General features: G+C 48.7%; 1 protein-coding gene across 1 annotated transcript; it reads left to right on the forward strand.

Annotated features, from left to right (window-relative positions):
- The first annotated feature begins 294 nt into the window (after positions 1–294).
- Positions 295–12,717, forward strand: MRPL58 (mitochondrial ribosomal protein L58). Its single transcript, XM_033182108.1, has 6 exons — positions 295–520; positions 5,156–5,192; positions 11,160–11,219; positions 11,761–11,843; positions 11,936–12,105; positions 12,377–12,717. Exons 1-6 carry the CDS (start codon positions 335–337, stop codon positions 12,459–12,461), a joined length of 621 nt encoding a protein of 206 aa, XP_033037999.1. The 5' UTR covers positions 295–334; the 3' UTR covers positions 12,462–12,717.
- The last annotated feature ends 7,423 nt before the right edge of the window (positions 12,718–20,140 follow it).

Consider the following 20,140-nt stretch of genomic DNA (forward strand, 5'->3'; position numbering starts at 1 on the left):
GCGGGAGAGGCCCCAGGCTTGCCGGGCAGGTGTTTGAATTGGGCAGTGGGCGGTCCAGGCGGAGGGCACGGACTCTGAAAGGGAGAGAAATGGTGTTTCTGGGGCACACAAGATCGGGGCACTCTTCCTGTAGTAGCTCGCTGTCTGGCCACCGTCTTCCCCCGCCCAACCAGGGCTCCCGGAGGCGGCCGGCCCGGGAGCATCGCCGGAACCCCAGCTTGCCGCCTCCCCTCGGCGGGCCCTAGAAACTGCGCGGAACCAAAGCTTGAGGGCGACTCGAGTTTGCGGACCGCTGGGAGAAAGCGCCCGCCGGAAGCAGTAGCAAGACCCAAGCATGGCGGCCACCAGGTGCCTGCGCTGGGCCCTGAACCGAGCCGGAGTCTGGCTGCTCCCACCGCCTGCACGGTGTCCACGCCGGGGGCTGCACAAGCAGAAAGATGGCACTGAGTTCAAGAGTATCTACAGCCTGGACAAGCTCTACCCTGAATCTCAGGGCTCGGACACCGCCTGGAGGGTCCCGGTGAGCCAGGAAGCACCGGACTGAAGGGGCGTTTTGTTAGGTTGTTGGGTGGCGCTAGGAACCCCGGGCCACATTGGCCGGATGTGGAGCTACGTCGGGGGGCTATGTGACGGTTGCCGCGGGAGGGGGCTGGCTGTCCGCGCTAACCTGGCTGGGAGTGGGGTGCTTGCTGTAGCGCGAGTTGTGCAGGAGCCGAGAAGGCCGGCTGGGTATACTTCTTTCGGGGCTGCCAGCTTCTCCACGTTCGTTTCCTTGGCCCTCAAGACCAAATTCCAGTCCCAAGGGGAAATATGGGCATTCTGGCCCCCCAAAGCGGACAATAAAGGCAAGAGGCTGCCAAATTGTTTGCTACCCTTTGGGACGTTACACTGTCCATTGCCTCCAGTAACCCCAGGACGCGCGAATAAAACGGCTTCTCGATCGTTCCTTCAGGATGCATTTATTTGGTCCGCTGTGTGCAGGCATTGAATCAAGCCCCGGAGCAAGAGAGATAAGACCCACCCAAACCCGTTGAGCTTCCACTTACAGGACTGGAAAAGAATACATTCATTTAAAAAAAAAAAAAAAAAGAATACATTCATTTGTTCATTAATTCACTCACTCACTCAACAAAAGCTGTGCTAGGCTAGGGGATGGAGTAGCAAACAAAATTGAAATTCTAAAGCTTGTGGAGCTTATGTTCTAGTGGAGGGAGACAGGCAATAAGTAAATGGACTAATATAGAATGTGTGAGGTAGTACTTTGGAGAAAATAAAGCCAAGAAGGCAGAAGTAGTGCCAGAGGTAGGGAGTAGGATTGCAACTTTAAGTAGGATTGTCCAAGAAGGCCCTCAATGAGGTGACATTTGAATAACAACCTGCAAGAAGCCAGACAGCAAGTCATGAGAATAGGGGGGAGATGAGCATCGTAGGCAGAGGGAAGAGAAAGTGTAATAACCTGAAGGCAGTAGCAATCACTAGGTGTGGCTCAGCAGGCGAGTCAGGAGGAAAAGCCAAAGAGAGGGATGGCTGGGAAAAGGCCTATTTCTAGGACTTACTGGCCTCCAGCCTTTTCCTCTGAACGCAAGGCAGACCTATTGGAGAGCTTGAAGCAGGAGAATGGAATTATTTTAGTTTTACAAGGATCACTCAGAGAGCCTTATAGAGAACAGATATAGGATGCCAAGATCAGGGAGACAAGTAAGGAGATTGCAGTATAGGGCAAGAGATGATAAGCAGGGTGGAAGCAGTAGGAGTCATGAGAATTGGTCAGATTCTAGACATATTTTGGAAAGAAAGCCTGCAAGATTTGCTAACTGATTGGATGTGAGAAGTGAGAATAAAAGAGGAATTGAAGTCTGGGGCCTTTTTTTTTTTTTTAAGACGGAGTCTCGCTCTGTTGCCCAGGCTGGAGTACAGTGGCACGATCTCTGCTCACTGCAACCTCTGCCTCCCGGGTTCACGCCATTCTCCTGCCTCAGCCTCCTGAGTAGCTGGAACTACAGGCGCCCGCCACCACACCTGGCTTGCTTATTTATTTATTTATTTATTTATTTGGTAGAGACGGGATTTTGCCGTATTAGCCAGGATGGTCTCCATCTCCTGACCTCGTGATCTACCTGCCTCGGCCTCCCAAAGTGCTAGGATTACAGGCGTGAGCCACCGTGCCTGGCCTTTTTTTTTTTTTTTTTTTCTGAGACAGAGTCTCACTCAGTCATCCAGGCTGTAGTGCAGTGGCGTGATCTCAGCTCACTGCAACCTCCGCCTCCTGGGTTCAAGTGATTCTTGTGCCTCAGCCTCCTGAGTAGCTGGGATTACAGGCGCCCACCACCACGCCCGGCTCCTATTTTTGCATTTTTAGTAGAGACAGGGTTTTCACCATATTGGCCAGGCTGGTCTCAAACTCCTGACCTCAAATGATCTGCTCGCCTCAGCCTCCCAAAGTGCTGGGATTACAGGCGTGAGCCACCATGCCCAGCCAGGTCTGGGGCCTTGAGCAATGAAAGGATTGAGTTGCTATTAACTGAGAAGAGAGAGTGGCAATAGCATTCATTGTTCATCCATTCATTCAATAAAATGTTTATTGTATACCTACTGTGTCAGTCACTACTTCAGTCTAGCATGTACAGCCATGATAAACAAAATAGACAGGATCTCTCTCCTTCGTGGAGCTTAATTCTAGTGGAAGGAGCAGGCAGTAAATAAATAGGGAAACCATTAATTAGGTAGTGAGAGCTAGTGTGATGAATAGACCAGGGTGCTGCAACAGAGTGCTGAGGCTACCTCAGCTTGTTAGTAAGGGAAGTCCTCTGAGGAGGCTTAAGGTTTGAGTCCATTAGACATCTGAGAAGAGACGTTGAGTAGTAGTTGGGTATATGGGTGTGGAGTTGAGGAGAAAGGTTTGAGTTTGAGCCCGAAAATTGGGTGTCAAAAACAGGCTATTTTCTGGTCAGGCACAGTGGCTCATGCCTGTAATCTCAGCACTTTGAGAGGCCAAGGTGGGTAGATCACTTGAGGTCAGGAGTTCGAGACCAGCCTGGACAACATGGTAAAACCCCATCTCTACTAAAAATACAAAAATTAGTCAGGTGTGGTGGCACACACCTATAGTCCCGGCTACTCAGGAGGCTGAGGCTGGACAAGTCGCTTGAACCCAGGAGGCAGAGGTTGCAGTGAGCCGAGATTGCACCACTGCACTCCAACCTGGGCAACAGAGTGAGACTCCGTCTCAAAACAAAAACAAAAAACAGGCTATTCTCATCAGCATAGATGAAGTATTCTAGGGAAAGAAGGAGAGAGAGAAGTACTTGAAGGGCATGTCAGTGTTTAAAAGTTGCAAAGAGCTATCTAAGGAGAGTGAGAAAGAGTCCTAGGAAGGTAAGAGGAAAATCTCAGAAGGAACAGATAGAACATGCTTCAGGAAGGAGGGTGTGGCCCATGATCTTCAGTGCTGCAGACAGGTGGAGTAGGATGAGGCTTTCACACCTAAATAATTCTTTTTCTTTTTCTTTTTTTTTTTTTTTTTCCGAGATGGAGTCTCGCTCTGTCACCCAAGCTGGAGTGCAGTGTGCCAGGCAAGAGTGCAGTGTCATGATCTCAGCTCACTGCAACCTCCATCTCCTGGATTCAAGCAATCCTCCTGCCTCAGCCTCCCCGAGTAGCTAGGATTACAGGTGTGTGCCACCATGCCTAGCTAATTTTTTTATATTTTTAGTAGAAGGAAAGTTTCACCATGTTGGCCAGGCTGGTCTCCAACTCCTGATCTCAAGCGATCCACCCGTCTCAGCCTCCCAAAGTGCTGGGATTATAGGCGTGAGCCACCGCGCCTGGCCAACTCCCAAATAATTATAAGATAAAAGAAATGAAGGCAGGCTGGGCGTGGTGGCTCACACCTGTAATCCTACCACTTTGGGGGACAGATCACGCCTGTAATCCTAGTCAAGGTGGGCAGATCACTTGAGGTCAGGAGCTTGAAACCAGCCTGACCAACATGGTAAAACCCCATCTCTACTAAAAATACAAAAAAAAAAATAAGTAAATAACTGGGCATGGTGGCATGTGCCTGTAATCCCGGCTACTCAGGAGAATCACTTGAACCCAAGAGGTGGAGGTTGCAGTGAGCTGAGATCACACCATTGCACTCCAGCCTGGACTACAGAGCGAGACTCCGTCTCAAAAAAAAAGAAGTGAAGGCAGTTAGGGAGAGTGCACCTGAGGATACTGATGCTTTGAGCCTGGAGGGCCAGAAAAGCCTCGGAGTGGGTGGCGTTTGCACTGGGCCTTGTGGATACAAAGATTTAAGGCTGAAGGGCATTGCTGCTTGAGGAACAGTAAGGGAGAGAGAGACATGGAGGTGAGAAGTCCTAGAGTGAGTAGTTAGTTTGACAGAAGCCCTCAGGGTGCATTTACAGTCACTGCCCAAGATGGACTGCATCGTCTGGGAGTCTCCTGTGGCCCGGAAAGAACAGGGTGGCCTGCCAGGCTTGTTTTTTTTTTTTTTTTTTTTTTGAGACGGAGTCTCGCTCTGTCGCCCAGGCTGGAGTACAGTGGCCGGATCTCAGCTGACTGCAAGCTCCGCCTCCTGGGTTTATGCCATTCTCCTGCCTCAGCCTCCCGAGTAGCTGGGACTACAGGCGCCTGCCACTGCGCCTGGCTAGTTTTTTGTATTTTTTAGGAGACACGGGGTTTCACCGTGTTAGCCAGGATGGTCTCGATCTCCTGACCTCGTGATCCGCCCGTCTCGGCCTCCCAAAGTGCTGGGATTACAGGCTTGAGCCACCGCGCCCAGCTGGCCTGCCGGGCTTGTTGCTCCAGATTGACAGAGGGGTGTTGCTTTTGGAGGCTCTCTGATGCATGTGCACTGTGGCTCCTCCTCCCACTGGAGCCAGGCCTCTGATGGTGCCTGACACTAGCTAAGGCTAGGGCAGGGAAGGCTGGAGACATCAGATCCATTTTCCTAGAGGAGTGTTTCTGAGGTGGTACCTCTGGAGTCTAAGGATGCTTTTTCTGTCATTGTGATATGATTTTGCAGGGGACCTGAAAATACTAATGTATAATGTTTGTGTTGTGACTTTACATATTTTCTTTGTTGCCTTGAACCAGTTAGGAGTCACCCAGCAGGTAATACTTATTTGACAGTGTGTACGTTACATTACAGGATGGTGCAAAGCAAGCCGACAGTGACATCCCTCTAGGTAAGTAATTTTGTTTTTTGTTTTTTTTTTTTTTGAGGCGGAGTCTCGCTCTGTCGCCCGGACTGGAGTGCAGTGGCCGGATCTCAGCTCACTGCAAGCTCCGCCTCCCGGGTTTCCGCCATTCTCCTGCCTCAGCCTCCCGAGTAGCTGGGACTACAGGCGCCCGCCACCTCGCCCGGCTAGTTTTTGTATTTTTTTTAGTAGAGACGGGGTTTCACTGTGTTAGCCAGGATGGTCTCGATCTCCTGACCTCGTGATCCGCCCGTCTCGGCCTCCCAAAGTGCTGGGATTACAGGCTTGAGCCACCGCGCCCGGCCAGTAATTTTGTTTTCTTAAAAATCAGTTGGCTGCATGGTGACATGTGCCTGTAATCCCAGTTACTCGGGAGACTGAGGCAGGAGAATCGCTTGAACCCAGGAGGTGGAGGTTGCAGTGAGCCGAGATCGTGCCATCGCACTTCAGCCTGGGCAGTGAGAGCAAAACTCTGTCTGGAACAAATAAAAAAATTTTAAAAAATCAGTTGGCCAGGCATGGTGGTGGCTCATGCCTGTAATCCCAACAATTTGGGAGGCCAAGGTGGTTAGATCACTTGAGGCCAGGAATTTGAGACCAGCATGGCCAACGTGCTGAAACGCCATCTCTACTAAAAATATAAAAATTAGGCCAGGCACAGTGGCTCACGCCTGTAATTCCAACACTTTGGGAGGCCAAGGCCGGTGGATCATCTGAGGTCAGGAGTTCGAGACCAGCCTGGCCAAAATGGTGAAGCCCCATCTCTACTAAAAATACAAAATTAGGCCGGGCGAGGTGGCTCAAGCCTGTAATCCCAGCACTTTGGGAGGCTGAGACGGGCGGATCATGAGGTCAGGAGATCGAGACCATCCTGGCGAACACGGTGAAACCCCATCTCTACTAAAAATACAAAAACTAGCCGGGTGAAGTGGCGGGCGCCTGTAGTCCCAGCTACTTGGGAGGCTGAGGCAGGATAATGGCGTAAACCCGGGAGGCGGAGCTTGCAGTGAGCTGAGATCCGGCCACTGCACTCCAGCCCCTGCGACAGAGTGAGACTCTGCCTCAAAAAAAAAAAAAAAATTAGCTGGGTGTGGTGGAGAGCGCCTATAATCCCAGCTACTTGGAAGGCTGAGGCAGGAGAATTGCTTGAACCCAGGAGGCAGAGGTTGCAGTGAGCCAAGATCCTGCCATTGCACTCCAGCCTGGACAACAGAGCGGGACTCTGTCTCAAAAATAAATAAAATAGGCCGGGCGCGGTGGCTCAAGCCTGTAATCCCAGCACTTTGGGAGGCCGAGACGGCGGATCACGAGGTCAGGAGATCGAGACCATCCTGGCTAATACGGTGAAACCCCGTCTCTACTAAAAATACAAAAACTAGCCGGGCGACGAGGCGGGCGCCTGTAGTCCCAGCTACTCGGGAGGCTGAGGCAGGAGAATGGCGTGAACCCGCGAGGCGGAGCTTGCAGTGAGCTGAGAGCCGGCCACTGCACTCCAGCCCGGGCGGCAGAGCAAGACTCCGTCTCAAAAAAAAAAAAAAAAAAAAAAAAAAAAAAAAAAAAAAAAAAAAATAAATAAATAAATAAAAATACAAAAATTAGCTGGCGGCCGGGCGTGGTGGCTCAAGCCTGTAATCCCAGCACTTTGGGAGGCCGAGACGGGCGGATCACGAGGTCAGGAGATCGAGACCCTCCTGGCTAACATGGTGAAACCTCGTCTCTACTAAAAATACAAAAACTAGCTGGGCGAGGTGGCGGGCGCCCGTAGGCTACTCGGGAGGCTGAGGCAGGAGAATGGCGTGAACCCGCGAGGCGGAGCTTGCGGTGAGCTGAGATCCGGCCACTGCACTCCAGCCTGGGCGACAGAGCGAGACTCCGTCTCAAAAAAAAAAAAAAAAAAAAAAAAAAAAAATTAGCTGGGTGTGGTGGTGGGCACCTGTGATCCCAGCTACTCGGGAGGCTGAGGCACGAGAATCACTTGAGCCTGGGAGGCAGAGGTTGCAGTGAGTTGAGATTGCACGACTGCACTCCAGCCTGGGTGACAAAGTGAGACTCTGTCTCAGAGGAAAAAAAGAAAAGAAAAAATCAGTCATTTCTCTCATCCCTCACACATTCCTTCCAGATCTCTCCAGCCCAATTAAAGAGACTGTCTCTGGGTGTGCAGAAGTAGAATCTTTGTAGCATTATTTAGAATAGCAAATAAATGATGGTGTGGCCACTCACATTGCACTATGCCGTGTGCCACGTGAGTGGAGAGCTCTTGACATTCTCATGACGTGGAGCACTCTTTACAATAGATGAATCAAAAGAGGAAGACACAGGAGAGTTTATAAGCTACCATTTGTGTTTTACATCTCTATATCTCTGAAATATATTTTTTTCGGAGTCTCGCTCTGTCGCCCAGGTTAGAGTACAGTGGCACGATCTCTGCTCACTGCAAGCTCCGCCTTCCAGGTTCACACCATTCTCCTGCCTCAGCTTCCTGAGTCACTGGGACTATAGGTGCCCGCCACCATGCCCGGCTAATTTTTTGTATTTTTTAGTAGAGACGGGGTTTCACCGTGTTAGCCAGGATGGTCTCGATCTCCTGACCTCGTGATCTGCCCACCTCAGCCTCCCAAAGTGCTGGGATTACAAGCATGAGCCACTGTGCCCGGCCTGAAATATCTATTTCTGAATATCTGTATCAATATATCTGTGTCTATTTTGATATCCATATCTGTGTAGAAAGATATCTATATCTGAAAGGAATACAGTGACTGCCTGGAGGAATAGGGAGATAAGACAAACTTGATGGCTGGGAGACAAGAGTGAGAGACATTTCCATGTAAATAAACCATTTGCATAACTGTAAAATTTTGTACCTGTCAAGCATAAGCAAGGCCTAACAGTTACAGTCTGTAAAGAAACAATGAGCCTTTTTGAGATTTACAGAGTGTGTGACTTCCATAGATAGTGCAAGGAAGAGCAGCCAAAGGCACTGGTTCCCTGTGGCCCTTGCTCAAAATGACTCTGAAACAGAAGCCAGATGACCACAACCCAAGGGACAGGATACTCTGTGGCTGAGGAGCCACATGCTGCAGCAAAGCAGTTTTATAGCTTGAAGCTGTGCCTGCCTGTAGTCTCAGCTACTTGGGAGGCTGAGGCCGAAGGATCCCTTGAGCCCGGGATGTTCGATTGAGCCTGGGATGTTGAGGCTGCTGTGCCACTGGACTCCAGCCTGGGTGCCAGAGTGAGACCCTGTCTCAAAAAATAAAAATGAAGCTGTGCCGTAAGTGTAGCATGTGTATAGGGGAGGAGGCAGAAAGCCTCCTATCTCATCAGAACTGGAGGTGAAGAGAAGTGTCTCATGACAGCCTCCTAGGGGGAGACAGGCAGGCAAGTGGGCAGTGGCCTGGTAGTAGCTCCTCACCAGCCTCCCACACTCTCATGAATCCCGAACCTTTCCAGTCCTATAAAGACTTCGGTCAGCTGCAGCTCAAGCTTTGCCCACGTGCAAGGTTGCCAGCGATCACCATGGCAGAACTGTTCCCCTGCAGTGGCACGTGCACTTGTTACCTAGTCAGAAAGTGGATTTAATTTGATTTTTCCAAAGGAGGAAATCCTCTTAAAAGCAGTCCCAAGATGAGTCACTACTGCTCACTGAGGCCAGCTCTCTGCCACCGTGGTGCCACAGTTCCTTGCCACCCAAACTTCTTGCAGTTTCTCAAATTTTCCCAATATAATGCCTTCCCTCCATTCCTCAGATATGACAAGACTGCTTCTCATTAATTATAAAAAGGGAAGGATGAAACCTAATTTTACAGATTAAAAACAAACAAAAATTAGACCAAGAAAAACAGTGAGACTTTGCCAAGATCATGGTCACTTCATGATGGAGCCAGTGTTTGAAGCTAGAGCTCCCAGCTCCTCATACATCCAACAGATGTTTTAACAGTAACCGTGAGCTAGGCCCAGGGAACAGCCATGAACACACCATGAATTAGACACAGTCCTGCCCTCTTGGAGCTTATATAGTCTGTTGAGTTTCCACATCCGCCGGGCGCGGTGGCTCAAGCCTGTAATCCCAGCACTTTGGGAGGCCGAGACGGGCGGATCACGAGGTCAGGAGATCGAGACCATCCTGGCTAACACAGTGAAACCCCGTCTCTACTAAAAAATACAAAAAACTAGCCGGGCGAGGTGGCGGGCGCCTGTAGTCCCAGCTACTTGGGAGGCTGAGGCAGGAGAATGGCGTAAACCCGGGAGGCGGAGCTTGCAATGAGCTGAGATCCGGCCACTGTACTCCAGCCTGGGTGACAGAGCGAGACTCCGTCTCAAAAAAAAAAAAAGATTCCACATCCACCACATCTTGGATGAAACTAACTCTGTCCCTTAGTTTGAACTTTTGAAATAATCCTTGTTTTAAAACAAACAGAAAACAAGCAGCAAAAAGTGAGGGGAGCAGATCAGGTGGCATGTACGGGGCTAGAAGCAGACAGCCAAGTCTGATTTTACTTTTGCTATCTGTGTGACTTTGAGAAAATTACTTACTCTAATTTCAGTTTTGACATCTGTGAATAATCTCCAGCTTCACTGATCCAAATGTTACATTTATATATATGTTGGCCCTCTGTATCTGTGAGTTCCACATCCATGGAGTCAACCAACTGTGGATCAAAAATCTTTGAAAAAGAGGCTGGGCACAGTGGCTCACACCTGTAACCCCAACACTTTGGGAGGATCACTTTAGCCCAGAAGTTTGAGACCAGCCTGGGCAACATAACAAGACCGCATAACTACAAAAAAATTTAAAAAAATAATCAGCAGGGTATGGTGGTACATGCCTGTAGTCCTAGCTACTTGGGAGGCTGAGGCAGGAGGATCACTTGAGCTCAGGAGTTTGAGGCTGCAGTGAACTATGGTCACTGCAGTGAACTTTGATTGTGTCGTTGCACTGTATCCTGGGTGACAGAGTGAGACTGTTAAAAAAAAAAAATTTGAAAAAGAACAAAAATGATGGTTGCAGCTTGTGCAGAATTTTTTTCTTCTCATGATTCCCTAAACAATACAGTATAGGCCGGGCGTGGTGGCTCATGCCTGTAATCCCATCACTTTGGGAGGCCGAGGCCTGATCACGAGGTCAGGAGATCAAGACCATCCTGGCTAACATGGTGAAACCCCGTCTCTACTAAAAATACAAAAAATTAGCTGGGTGTGGTGGTGGGCACCTGTAGTCTCAGCTACTTGGGAGGCTGAGGCAGGAGAATGGCGTGAACCTGGGAGGCAGAGCTTGCAGTGAGCAGAGACTGTGCACCACCGCACTCCAGCCTGGGCGACACAGCAAGACTCTGTCTCAAAAAAAAAAAAAAAAAAAAATGCAGTATAACAAGTATTTACATAGTGTTTATAGCATTTATATTGTATTAGGTATTATAAGCGATCTAGAGATGGTTGTAAGTATGCAGAAGGATATGTGCAGCTTATTTGCAAATATACCATTTTATATCAGGGACTGTGCATTCACAGATTTTGGTATCCACAGGAGTCATAGAGCCAATCCCTGACAGCTGCTGAGGGATGACTGTATATAAAAGTCATTGATTGGGAGGCCGAGGCGGGTGGATCACGAGGTCAAGAGTTTGAGACCAGCCTGATCAATATGGTGAAACCCCATCTCTACTAAAAATACAAAAATTATCCGGGCGTGGTGGCACGCGCCTGTAATCCCCCACTCAAGAGGCTAAGACAGGAGAATTGCTTGAATCTGGGAGGTGGAGGTTGCAGTGAGCCGAGATTGCACCACAGCCCTCCAGCCTGGGCAACAGAGTGGGACTCTGTCTCAAACAAACAAACAAACAAAAGTCATTGAAAGAGAAAGATATATAATAGGGATAGCTGTGTTGATAGTTAATTAGCAGTTTGCACATTTGCCATGAGGTAATCAGTTTTGTGTGTGTACTTTCTTCTGTTTTACAGATCGCTTGACAATATCTTATTGTCGGAGTAGTGGTCCTGGGGGGCAGAATGTGAACAAAGGTACGGGGAGCCTTGTTGCTTTCTTTTGCTTTAAAATGTAGCTGGGAGGTGGGCTTGAGGAACTCTGTGTTTATGTTAATATGGAATAAAGGGATTTTTCAGCAGAAGCTTTAATACTGCCGGCTTATAATAATCCTCTCTATTCTTTTGAATGTGGTCTGATTCTCAGACATTCAGCTGTGGGTTGCTAGGACTAGGATCGGCTTGTGAGTCTAAACAAAGAGAAATCGCAGTGTGAGGTGGCAGCCAGCTCCAAGAACGGGTTTCCTTCATTCTGGTGCAACCCATTCCCTCCATTTTTTTTTCAACCCAGTAAAACTGTAAGAGAAGCACTGGGTGCTTAGTTACCGGAAGTCTATTTTTGCCCAAGAGTGCCTCACTGTCTTTGCAGACTTGTTCATAGACAACTTGGACATAGGGTGGAATGGACATGGTTAGGTCTCTGGCCTCCCTTTGTTTCAGGATGGTCACTTGTCACCCAGGGGTTGATCCTTCCTGGAAGTCTCAGGCACCCATGCTCCCTTCTCCCTTTCATCAACAGTGAATTCCAAGGCGGAAGTCAGGTTCCATTTGGCAACTGCCGACTGGATCGCAGAGCCTGTGCGGCAGAAGATAGCCATCATGGTAACCACCATTCCTTTCTTTCCCTAGAAATCCCTCAGTGGCTTTTAAACCTTTACTCTGTAGGACTCCGGTTTTTCCTTTGTCCTCTGCAGCATAAAAACAAGATCAACAGGTTAGGAGAGTTGATCCTCACCTCTGAGAGCAGCCGCTATCAGTTCCGGAATCTGGCAGACTGCCTGCAGAAAATTCGAGACATGATCGCTGAGGCCAGCCAGACACCCAAGGAGCCAACAAAAGAAGATGTTAAACTTCAGAGAATCAGGTACCAGGAAATGCCCTAAGTTGCTATAAACTGATTTGTGTGGACGAGAGTCTACACAGGTAAGGAAGGGGCAGGGGAGAGTCCAAGGCCAGCCATGGGAGAAGCTCTAGGAAAAGGAGAGGATGCTGACCTGGGACGGAGGCCTGCGGGCTAGTGCCTGCTGGTGTAACTGCTCGGCTTCCTGGCTTCCCATTGAGCGTCCAACTCCTCTCACCACTTTGAAAAGCACTGATTGAGCATCTGGGCCTAATTGCAGTCTTTTTGTTTTCAGGATAGAAAACATGAATCGGGAAAGGCTGAGACAAAAGAGAATTCATTCTGCTGTAAAGACAAGCCGGAGGGTTGACATGGACTGAAATCACCCTCTGCAGCCGGGAGGGCTCGTCTGGGTGTCAGGGCAGCTGCAGCTGAGAGGCCTTTCACACTATAAGGAGATTTCCTTTTTTCTTTCTGGCTGTTAATGCTTGTCTATAACATTGGAGCCATCACAAGAATGTTCATTTGGAATGAAGGTTGCAGGCACTGGTTGCATAAGTCTTTATAGGCAGTCACCATATTGTCAAACCTTAATAATGCATCTAATGTGTTAGCCAAAATAAAATTCAAAACTCATTAGGTTTCCCTTCTCATTCAGAATGCTTCAGAAAACAATTCCTACCTTTTCTCTCAGTTAAATCAGCTGCACAGTTATTGACACAGCACTGGGGAACAGGAAACGGTTCTGGTGTCTGCTGTGAAAGAACACATAGGCCAGGCGTGGTGGCTCATGCCTGTAATCTATTTTTTTTTTTTTTTTTTTGAGACAGAGTCTCGCTCTGCCGCCCAGGCTGGAGTGCAGTGGCTGGATCTCAGCTCACTGCAAGCTCCGCCTCCCGGGTTCCCGCCATTCTCCTGCCTCAGCCTCCCGAGTAGCTGGGACTACAGGCGCCCGCCTCCTCGCCCGGCCAGTTTTTTGTATTTTTTAGTAGAGACGGGGTTTCACTGTGTTAGCCAGGATGGTCTTGATCTCCTGACCTCGTGATCTGCCCGTCTCGGCCTCCCAAAGTGCTGGGATTACAGGCTTGAGCCACTGCGCCCGGCCATGCCTGTAATCTAAACACTTTGGAAGCCAAGGCAGGAGGATCACACGAGGTCAGGAGTTCAAAACCAGCCCGAGCAACATAGCGAGATCTAATCTCTACAAGAACTACAAAAATGGCTGGGCGCGGTGGCTCAAGCCTGTAATCCCAGCACTTTGGGAGGCCGAGACGGGCGGATCATGAGGTCAGGAGATCAAGACCATCCTGGCTAACATGGTGAAACCCTGTCTCTACTAAAAAATACAAAAAACTAGCCAGGCGAGGTGGTGGGCGCCTGTAGTCCCAGCTACTCGGGAGGCTGAGGCAGGAGAATGGCATAAACCCGGGAGGCGGAGCTTGCAGTGAGCTGAGATCCGGCCACTACACCCCAGCCTGGGCGACAGAGCGAGACTCCGTCTCAAAAAAAAAAAAAACAAAAAAGAACTACAAAAATTAGCCAGGCGTGGTGACACATGTCCATAGTCCCAGCAACTCGGGAGGCTGAGGCAGGAGGATCACTTTGAGCCCCCAGGAGTTTAAGGTTGCAGTGAACCGTAATTGAACCACTGCACTTCAGCCTGAGTGACAGAGCAAGACTGTGTCTCAAAAAAAAAAAAAAAAGAAAGAAACTGCCGTGGTGGCTCACGCTTGTAATCCCAGCACTTTGAGAGGCTGAGGTCAGTGGATCGCCTGAGGTCAGGATTTCAAGACCAGCCTGGCCAACATGGTGAAACCCTGTCTCTACTAAAATTGGTGCTGGGTACCTATAATCCCAGCTACTCAGGGGTCGAGGCAGGAGAATTGCTTGAACCCAGGAGGCAGAGGTTGCAGTGAGCCAAGATCACGCCACTGCACTCCAGCCTGGGTGACAGAACCAGACTCCGTCTCAAAAACAAAACAAACAAACAAAAAACCACCACACACACAACCAGGTAGGAGGGCTGAGACAGTTAAGTGGGCATTTGAGCTGGGCTATGGAAAAGGCATAGGACTTTCATCAGTAGAGGGGAGGAGGACATGCCATTTGAAGGGAATAGTTTGAACACAGGAGACAGAAGAGGCTGAGGTGGAGGGGGTGACAAAGAAGGCAGAAGCACTGAATGGTGGATTCATGCAGGGCGATCCACCATTGCAGTGGGAGGTGAACCTGGAGAGAGACCAGCTTGATGTGGAGAGCATTGAATTCAAGTTAAGGAGTTTAGGTTTTTTTATTTTGAGATGGAGTCTTGCTCTGTTACCCAGGCTGGAGTGCAATAGCGTGATCTTGGCTCACTGCAACCTCCTTCGCCCAGGTTAAAGTGATTCTCCTGCCCCAGCCTCCCCAGTAGCTGGGGTTACAGGTGCATGCCACCATGCACAGTTAATTTTTGTATTTTTGTAGAGATGGGGTTTCACCATGTTGGCCAGGCTGGTCTTGAACTCCTGACCTCAGGTGATCCACCCACTTCGGCCTCCCAAAGTGATGGGATCACAGATGTGAGCCACTGTGTCCGGCCAAGGGGTTTAGGTTGTAAGAGCCGTGGGTAACAGAAAGCTGTTGGGAGAAAAGCTGTGTTGGAAGAGAAGCTGAGGCAGCGCTTGCTTGTCAGCTAGACTTGCTGTCTCCTTGCTTCTAGCACTCCCATTATCTCAAGTAGTCATATGTTATATGTTTGTCAATCACTTGATACATTGTTTCCTTTCAACCCCCACATCCTCACCACCTGTTTCTTTTAGCACCAATAAATACTGTGGGCTCCCAGAGATCAGGGTCTTCACAGCCTCCACACGATGGCCCCCTGGTCCCACTTTCTCTCTCAAACTGTCTTTTTCTAATTCCTTTGATTCCACCGGACTTTGTTGCCCCCATGACCTGGTGTTGGGTATGATCACCCCAACATGCCCAACATGGGGTGACAAAGACCCTGGTAAAGGAATGCTAGAGCGTGTGAAAGCGGGGGACGCATCGTCAAAGGACACCCGAGGGCGTCTAAACAAAGCTCGACAGGAAAGCTGAGCGCTCAGAAGAACCAGGGTAACAATGGGATAAAATGAAAGCATACATTCTGCTTATTTAAATTTCTTAAGGCATTTATTACGAAGAGGGGGAGTGAAAGTTAGTACTCAGAATTTGTTATCACTCTTTCATACAGTAAAGTAGTTTTGCCCATGGTTTCCGGAACAAGGGACTATGGAGTTAGATGAATGGCAGAGAATTGGCAGAGATTTTTAAAAGGCGTATAAAGAAGGAGCAGAAATTGGAGTTTCTGTTTGGTCAGTGTGGGCACTAATAAAGGCAGCTCTTGAGCCATTTCAAAGAGATGATGAGGCAGATTCAGAGGAGGAGGAGTGTAAAAAACTAACTTCAGATTCTGAGTGTGAGGAACAGCTACTAGAGGAGATTAAAGAAAAGAAAGGAAAACTTTAAAAAGTATGTTTTACTAGCCTGTCAGCTCCACCTGCTGAATTAAGTGAATGGCCACCTCCTCGCTCTCCCCTTAATGGGTGAGAAGATAAATTAGCTGAAAAACTTACTGCTTCTGTAGTTGCAACATTAAAACCTGGAGCAACCGGTGGTGCTATACAAAGTTATATTCAAAAAGCGGCCGGGCGCGGTGGCTCAAGCCTGTAATCCCAGCACTTTGGGAGGCCGAGACGGGTGGATCACGAGGTCAGGAGATCGAGACCATCCTGGCTAACATGGTGAAACCCCGTCTCTACTAAAAATACAAAAACTAGCCGGGCGAGGTGGCAGGCGCCTGTAGTCCCAGCTACTAGGGAGGCTGAGGCAGGAGAATGGCGTAAACCCAGGAGGCGGAGCTTGCAGTGAGCTGAGATCCGGCCACTGCACTCCAGTCCGGGCGACAGAGCGAGACTCCGCCTCAAAAAAAAAAAAAAAAACAAAAACAAAAACAAAAAGCTAGAGCCGAGGGAGACTTGAAGCATGGCAATTTCCTGTTACTATCACCCAGCAGAGAGGACAGAATACAGCTAATTGGCCACTTTTCCTTTTTTTTTTTTTTTTTTTTGAGACAGTCTCGCTTTGTCGCCCAGGCTGGAGTGCAGTGGCCGGATCTCAGCTCACTGCAAGCTCCGCCTCCCAGGTTCACACCATTCTCCTGCCTCAGCCTCCAGAGTGGCTGGGACTACAGGCGCCCGCCACCTCGCCCGGCTAGTTTTTCTTTTGTGCTTTTTAGTAGAGACGGGGGTTTCACCGTGTTCGCCAGGATGGTCTTGATCTCCTGACCTCGTGATCCGCCCGTCTCGGCCTCCCAAAGTGCTGGGATTACAGGCTTGAGCCACCGCACCCGGCCCACTTTTCCTTTTAAGTTACTAACCGAATTTAAGCAAGCCATTAGTCAATACGGACCGAACTCTCCTTTTGTGCAAACTTATTAAAAAATATGGCTCTTGATAATAGATTAATACCATGTGGCTGGGATACTTTGACAAAATCTATTCTCACTCCATCTCGGTATTTGCAGTTTAAAACCTGGTAGGCTGATGAAGCTCAAACTCAGGTAAAGGAAAACATACAAGCACAGCCACCTGTGTCTGTTTCCTTTGAACAGTTAATGGGACTTGGCCCGAATTGGGGTCAATTAGAGAATCAAGCAGTAATGGAGGATGTAGCCATTGTTCAGCTGCGCTTTGTGTGCTTACCAGCATGAGAAAGGATAAATGTTACAGGGGAAAAATATCCTTCTGTCACTTCTGTCCAACAAGGACCTAAAGAACCGTATATTGATTTTATTGCTCCACTCCAAGAGGCTGTGTATAAAGCCATAACTGATAAAATGGCTCAGGATGTTGTAATACAGCTTCTTGCATATGATAATACTGATGCAGAGTGTCAAACTGCTATTAGACCCCTGAGAGGGAAGCCTTATTTAGCTAAATATATTAAGGCTTGCGTTGGCGTTGGAGGTAACTTACATAAGGCTACTCTTTTAGCTCAGGCTATGGCTGGATTAAGAGTAGGAAAGAATATGCCCCATTTCTCAGGCTCTTGCTTTAATTGTGGGCAATTTGGACACACAAGAAAGGAATGTAGAAAAGGAAATCAAAAGCAAACATGACTACCATCAGTCAACAGAAAAGTCCCGGAGTATGTCGCTGGTGTAAGAAAGGCAAACACTGGGCAAGACAATGTCATTCTAAATTTAGCAACGATGGGCAACCTCTTTCGGGAAACGGGAATAGGGGCCTGCCTTGAGCCGCTCCACAAACTGAGGCATACCCGGCACAACCAGTGCCCTGTGCAACAACTGTCCCCTGCCTTAGCAGGCAGTGCTGCCATAGACCTCTACAGCACAATTCCTGTCTCCTTATGAGAGGTGAAGCCGGCTGGGCTTCTGGGTCGGGTGGGGACTTGGGGAACTTTTCTGTCTAGCTAAAGGATTGTAAACACACCAATCAGTGCTCTGTGTCTAGCTAAACGCACCAATGAGCACTCTGTAAAATGGACCAATCAGCATGATGTGGGCAGGGCCAAATAAGGGAATAAAAGCTGGCCACCCGAACCAACAGCGGCAACCTGCTTGGGTCCCCTTTCACGCTGCGGAAGGTTTGTTCTCTCTTCACAATAAAGGTTGCTGCTGCTCACTCTTTGGGTCTGCATTACCCTTAGGAGCTGTAACATTCACTGCAAGGGTCTGCGGCTTCATTCCTGAAGTCAGGGAGACCACGAACCCACCAGGAGGAACAAACAACTCTGGACACACCACCTTTAAGAGCTGTAATATTCACTGCGAAGGGCTGCGGCTTCACTCCTGAAGTCAAGTGAGACCACAAACCCACTGGAAGGAAGAAACTCCAGACACATCTGAACATCTGAAGAAACAAATTCCAGACACACCATCTTTAAGAACTGTAACACCGCCGGGCGCGGTGGCTCACACCTGTAATCCCAGCACTGTGGGAGGCTGAGGCGGGTGGATCACGAGGTCAGGAGATCGAGACCAACCTGGCTAACACAGTGAAACCCCATCTCTACTAAAAATACAAAAAATTAGCCGGGCGTGGTGGTGGGCGCCTGTAGTCCCAGCTACTTGGGAGGCTGAGGCAGGAGAATGGCATGAACCCGGCAGGTGGAGCTTGCAGTGAGCCAAGATGGCACCACTGCACTCCAGCCTGGGGAACAGAGCACCAGACTCTGTCTCAAAAAAAAAAAACTGTAACACCACGAGGGTCTGTGGCTTCATTCTTGAAGTCAGCAAGATCAAGAACCCACCAGAAGGAACCAATTCTGGACACACTTTGTGGGGAGGCTGAGGCAGGAGAATGGCGTGAACCCGGGAGGCGGAGCTTGCAGTGAGCTGAGATCCGGCCACGGCACTCCAGCCCGGGCGACAGAGCGAGACTCCGCCTCAAAAAAAAAAAAAAAAAAGCCGGGCGTTGTGGTGGGTGCCTGTAGTCGCAGCTAGTCGGGAGGCTGAGGCAGGAGAATGGCATGAACCTGGGAGGTGGAGCTTGCAGTGAGCCGAGATTGAGCCACTGCACTCCAGTCTGGGAGAGAGAGTGAGACTTTGTCCCAAAAAAAAAAAAAATTAAAAGGTGTTACTGTACATACGGGAATAATTGACTCTGATTATACTGGAGAAATTCAATTAGTTATTAGTCCCTTAACTCTGTGGTCTGCCTCCCCAGGAGAAAGAATTGCTTAGTTGTTGCTGTTACCTTACATAAAACAAAGAAGCAGCACAGTGAAAAGAACAGGAGACTTTCATAATACTAATCAAGCAGGAAAGGCTGTGTATTGGGTTACTCAAGTGTCTGACAAAAGACATGTTTGCACAGTAACTATTCAAGGAAAAGATTTTGAAAGACTATAGATACTGGAGCTGATGTCTCTATTATTGCTATAAATCAATGGCCCCTGCATTGGCCTAAACAAAAGGCATCCATTGGTATTGTTGGAGTAGGAGGTGCCTCAGAAGTTTTTCAAAGTTCTTTGATTTTACCATGTGAAGGGTCAGATAGGAAGGGACAATTCAGCCTGTCATTACACCTATTCCTGTCAATTTATGGGGTAGAGACTTATTGCAATAATGAGATGCTGAAATATCTATTCCCGAGGAACAATATAGTAGTAATAATAGTAGACAGGCCGGGCATGGTGGCTCACGCCTGTAATCCCAGCACTTTGGGAGGTGGAGGCAGGCAGATCACGAGGTCAGGAGATTGAGACCACGGTGAAACCCCATCTCTACTAAAAATACAAAAAATTAGCCAGGCGTGGTGGCGGGTGCCTGTAGTCCCAGCTACTTGGGAGGCTGAGGCAGGAGAATGGCATGAACCCGGGAGGCAGAGCTTGCAGTGAGCCGAGACCATGCCACTGCACTCCAGCCTGGGCAACAGAGCAAGACTTCGTCTCAAAAAAAAAAAAAAAAAAGTAGACAAATGACGAAAAACATGGGACATTGTCTGGAAAAGAACTAGGAAAAAATTAAAATGGCCAATGAGAACCTTTAGAAGGACAAACAGATCGGATCAGATTGGGGTGTCATTTTTAGGAGCAGCCATTGTTGAGCCTCCAGCTCCCATTCCTCTTGTTTGGCTAACTGCCAAACCAGTTTGGGTGGAGCAATGGCTGCTGAAACAGGAAAAACTGAAGGCTTTAAAAGAACTGGTAGAGGAACAATTGCAAAAGGGACATATAGAGCCTACTCTCTCCCCTTGGAATTCTCCTGTATTTGTCATTAAGAAAAAATCAAGGAAATGGAGAATGTTAACAGATTTAAGGGCTGTTAATGCTGTGATTCAACCCATGGGTGCGCTACAACCAGGGCTGCCCTCCCCAACAATAATCCCAAAATACTGGCCTCTCATAGTGATAGATCTAAAGGATTGCTTTTTTACCATTCCTTTAGCTGCCCAAGATTATGAAAAATTTGCTTTTACTGTTCCCGCCATAAATAATAAACCAGCAGATGATCTGGTTGAGTGGATTTTTCTACCTCACAATACAACCAAAACACTCACTGTGTACTTAGATC

The sequence above is a fragment of the Trachypithecus francoisi genome, unplaced genomic scaffold (assembly GCF_009764315.1).
Source record: "Trachypithecus francoisi isolate TF-2019V2 unplaced genomic scaffold, Tfra_2.0 Lachesis_group20, whole genome shotgun sequence".
NCBI lineage: Eukaryota > Metazoa > Chordata > Mammalia > Primates > Cercopithecidae > Trachypithecus > Trachypithecus francoisi.